Here is a 4,696-nt window from a genome sequence, read left to right as displayed (position 1 = left end):
TCTCACCGACGCATTCGCTGACCGGCGGTGGTGCCGTCAATAACCCCGATCTGATCAACGACACGAAGCGGCTGGGCAGTGGTACCGATCTGGCCACAGGCCCAGCCGTCAGCGATACGCACTTATCCGCGCAGCTCGCCCAGCTGCAGCTGGCCACATCGGCCGCCGTCAATGCGCATCTCTCGTTGCTGGATCCGCTCGAGCGGCCGGGAAGCGGCGAGTACAGCCGGGCCGGCGGATGCGATTCACTCTATCCGTCCGGGCTGTGGGAAACGCACAGCTCCACCGCGGCCACCATGCCCCAAACCGCGCCCGCTCCTCCTGCCCCCGTTGGCAGCAGCACGATGGCCGACCTTGACGACGAGGCGTCCTCCGTCGACTACTTGAGTCGCACGTTCCCTCGTGCCGCCGTAGGCTCCAGTGGTCTGTCGGTTTCGGCCACCGGCCATCATCACCGAGACTACCCATCGTCGAGCGCCACCGGCGGCGGTGGCTATCCGGCCGACTACGGACTGCCGATCGTGCCCGGCGCCGAGCAGCTGCACAACAAGCTGGCCAGCGTCCAGCCGGCGCACCACGGCAGCACCGGCAGCATGCCAATGAACGCCAAGACGCTGCGCGTGTGGCAGAAGGGCGGCGTACCGGTGCTACCGCCGGTCACGGCCTTAAAACGTGCTTTATCCAACAGCCGCAACTCTCCCGACGAAGGCTACCAGGAAGGCTGCGGGACGGACGTGTAGTCCAACTTCTAAGGCTTTCCCGCCAAGCGCCTTCCCAACAGCAGTCAGCAGCCGGCCCGGATGGCCGGTCCCCATCACACAACATACATACACATGTAGTTTAGGCAAATAGTTGTTGTCGTCCTCGTCGCCGTCATCATCCGTCACCGTCGTCGACACTCAATCGCAGTAGAGAAAAAAACATTACAAACAAACAGAAGAATCACGACAGCAAACAAACACCCTAGCAAAATAACACTGCAAAAGGCAACGACGAAAACTCGGTTGATTCACGGTTGAGTGAGAAGTGCGTCACAGAGCGGCGGACCGAAGCGTCATAATTTGCGCCACGACACGGTTTACGGTACAGAGTCCTTCTCCTGTCGGTCGATTTGTAACTAGAACGTTGTCTCTCTCCCTTTCTCTCTGCGTCATTGGTGGCGTTGGGATCAGTGAGGAGGGGTCGCGGTCGCGGAAAATGCTGTAAGGGTTGATGGTGCGTGAAGCGGGGAAGCGGGAATGAATGTGATAAGTACTGTGAAAAGTACATTTTTTCATCTGATTTATTTAATTTTTTTATATAACGTATGGTAAAAATATTGAAATAAAACTAAACGTTAGAAGGCTGACGAATGCGCGGTTCGCTGAGAAAAGAAGGGACAGTCCTTGAAGCCCCCTACACAAAACGATGCTCCGGAAAATGATGCGAGGCCCACGAGTAGGCCACCTGAAGCGTAGTGAAGTTCTTGTTTTCCTTTCAAATACCGTTACGTTTGATCGTCAAAACTACTCCTCTGCGTACGAATGTGAGGCCCACTTCAAACGAACGAGTGGCATGTTCCCTGGCAAGATGTCAGAGGCATCAGGAGCAACCACTAGAGTTGGCACTAACCTGAACAGTCCGCACGTTTGGCGTGCACTACAGCGCAATGTTATACAGAGAAAAAGAAAATCACTCACATACACTCTCTGAGACAAAAAAGACTTGTAAACTTAATTAATGATGGTAAATACTTAGGTGTACAGAAAACTTTGTTTATATAATTATAGCGAGGAAAACAAATAAATTATATCTATATACACAAACCGAGAAATTAAAAATAACGTGGAACGATCGTGGTTCCGACCGAGATGCCGGGTCCTCGAGTTGATCGCAATTGGTGTTGGACCGTGGGATGTATGTGAAGAAGAAAATAAAAAAAACGAAAATAAAACCGGGCTTGGGCAAGGAGGAGAAAACAAAACAAGAAACACTAAACTACATTAAGCTCGTGAATGGATGCAACATTTAACAAAACCAAACAGAAAGCGCGAAAAACAGTTTAAACATGAACATAAGAAATGCAATGTTCCAACACTACTGATAAAGAACCCGACATGATAAATGCAAAAGAAAACAACCACATCCCACACCCATAGTCTAGTTTTATATATTTCAGACAAAATGCCCGGGCTCATTAAAAAGCAAACAACAAAAAAGAGAAACAACACATACAACCCAGAATCCCGTTTAGCGTTGGTTTAATTGAATGGAACATTAAAAACGACAGCACGAAGAATGAGAATGATACGCAAAAATAGTTAATGTAAACAACAAGGGCACCCGACCCGTAGCGCCATGGCCGAGAAAGGATAGGATGGTCCGGATCGCAACCAATCAACCAACCACAATGGCAACAAGAACCGACGAACGAAAGAAAGCTGTACACGGAGAAAGCAAACCAAAGACTTTAAAAATGAATAATGAAATACAATAGAATCCAGCGAGAAGCGGACAGAACCAGTGAGGTGGATGATGGGTGGGGCTTAAAAGCAAAAGCTTGGCAATAGTTGAAGGCTCAAGCGAAATGGGGTCGGTTCAAGAGCAATGTGGAAAAACGCAACTTGTTTTTCCTTTCGCAGCCCAACCATGAGCGCTCGTTTTCGGTACAGTTTTCAAGGGATCGCAAAATAAGGATATCTTTCTTTTGCAACAAAAATGAAGAAAAAACGAGCAGTGGAGTAAAAAAAAGAAACAAAACCAGAATAAATGATTGGTCTTGCAAAAAAAAAGACAAAACATGACAGGAGCGAGCGAAGCAGGCGAGCCACTCGGGTCGCACCTTGGGTGAAAAAGAAAAGAGAAAAGAAGAAATATTAAACCCAGCAACGCCTGCTTTGTGGTAACCGCGATGGAAAAAGGGTACTGAATTTTGTGTATAGTCAAATCCACGAGGAATGGTAGAAGTAAATGAGGAAAACCGGAAAAGGTGAAAAACTATAAACCCCCCGAATCGGCGCGAACATAAATCGAACATTTAGGGGGACGCGTAAACGAAGGAAAAACTGGAAAATAAAGAAATGAGTAAGTGAAAATCGAAACAAAAACACATTACCCAGTTTAAGTGTATTTTCTTCCTTTTCCTTTTCTCTACACAAAAAAAGCATAGAACCGTATTATTTGGGTGGCGGACGGTTGGGGAAATTTTCTTTTGTTTCTATAGCCATTTTAAGAAATTATGTCGTAGCTGAGTCTCGTTCCTCCGTCCAAGGGTAAGGTTGAACGATGTTGCTCTAATTGATTGATGTGTATATAACCACTGGGCTGTGGTTGTTAATGATTTTCAGCCAAACTTGCGAACGGAATTGTTACATAAACAACAGAAACTGCACAATGAGAAAACGAACCTCCTTGGCCATGGTTTCATGCTGGCAAATGTGTGTGTGCGTGTGTGTTTTGGTGAAAAAGCATAAGAAGCCCAGAAATAGTGGACGTTGAGAAAGGAAACATTCTCATAACGTCCGGTACGCCGATCGTGTTCCGGTGTCTGGAAAACTCTTTCCAAACGAGAAGCACATGTCGGAACAAAAACACCCAGCCAGGCTGAAGCACGAATTCGAGCACAAGCTTTCACAAATGCCCACCAACGACAAAAAAATCTACTCAACTGAACGATGCAAGTTTAAGGAAAAACAAGACTCGTGTTTGACGTGTAGTGTCTTCGGTGGCCGCGGTGAAGCCTTTCGTAAAGTTTGCATAACTTTTTTGCTCAAACTTTTTCAACATCACTCCAACGACGGTTTGCTAGCCCTACACCGTGGCCGGTGTTCTTCGATTCAGTCGATAACCGAAACACGGCGTTGGACGCCGCCGCCCAAGAAGGACTGGCCCCTAATGTGGTGAGGGCACAGTATGGAGGGTAGGACGACGAGGTGGGCAGGTTTTTGTAGAATTTTCCAAACAACAACACCGACCACCGTTCAACAATGCGCGACCCGAAAATAGAGCGAAACTTTCTCCGAAAACTGAAACCATTTTAAAATGCGCAAATGAAAACTTTTAATTAGCCTCCGCGCGCTATTGTGCGCCTAGAGCTTCGGCGTGTCCTGTTCGCCTAAAAAGCGTGCCACTGTGTGCGCGAAACAATGGAGGGTAATTTATCCTTCCAGAGTTGTTACTACCACCGGTACAGCCAAGCTGCGGCGCTTTATTTAATTCGCCGGACTAATGCCCGGTGGAAAATTATCTCAAATGACAAATGATGTAACTACTACAGTGACACCTGGGAGCAGGATCCGGGACGGAGGACTTTTAGTCCCTGCCCCGGCACCCGACAACCACGCAGCACTGTCCCCTCTCTTTGTCGTTGACCACTGTTTACGATTGCTTTTGTTTGCTAAAAGTGCTTTGATCGCGCCGGGATTAAAGTTTTCATTCGACGCTTCGAGCTTAGTTGGAGCTCGTCACAATGCCGAGTTCCATTTCCATTCGCACGAGTGGAGCGTGACGTGCACAAGCAGCATTCACAAGTTTTCCTTCCCGCTTACGACTCAGGCGAACCAGGGTACTGGGTGCCGACAACACCATACCCATGGTGGACATATAAAAATTAACTTTTCTCCATTCGTTCGCAGCTCGTCCATGGCAAATCTCTCCACGACAATGCAGAGTTTCCTCACATTACTTACAAACCATAAACGTGACCTATAATGAAAAA

The 4,696-nt window shown here is 47.7% G+C and overlaps 1 protein-coding gene across 1 annotated transcript in view; it reads left to right on the top strand.

The window, feature by feature from the left end:
• Positions 1–1,401, top strand: part of LOC131208237 (leucine-rich repeat-containing protein 24) — a 2,905-nt gene extending 1,504 nt beyond the window's left edge. Inside the window, exon 1 of the mRNA XM_058200889.1 lies at positions 1–1,401. This exon is cut by the window's left edge and continues 1,504 nt beyond it. Coding sequence (XP_058056872.1) covers positions 1–740 — 740 coding nt within the window. The 3' untranslated portion in view covers positions 741–1,401.
• The last annotated feature ends 3,295 nt before the right edge of the window (positions 1,402–4,696 follow it).

This window comes from Anopheles bellator, chromosome 2, assembly GCF_943735745.2.
Source record: "Anopheles bellator chromosome 2, idAnoBellAS_SP24_06.2, whole genome shotgun sequence".
Lineage (NCBI taxonomy): Eukaryota > Metazoa > Arthropoda > Insecta > Diptera > Culicidae > Anopheles > Anopheles bellator.
The sequence above is the reverse complement of the archived record's forward strand: the minus strand, read 5'-3'. Positions and strand labels throughout refer to the sequence as shown.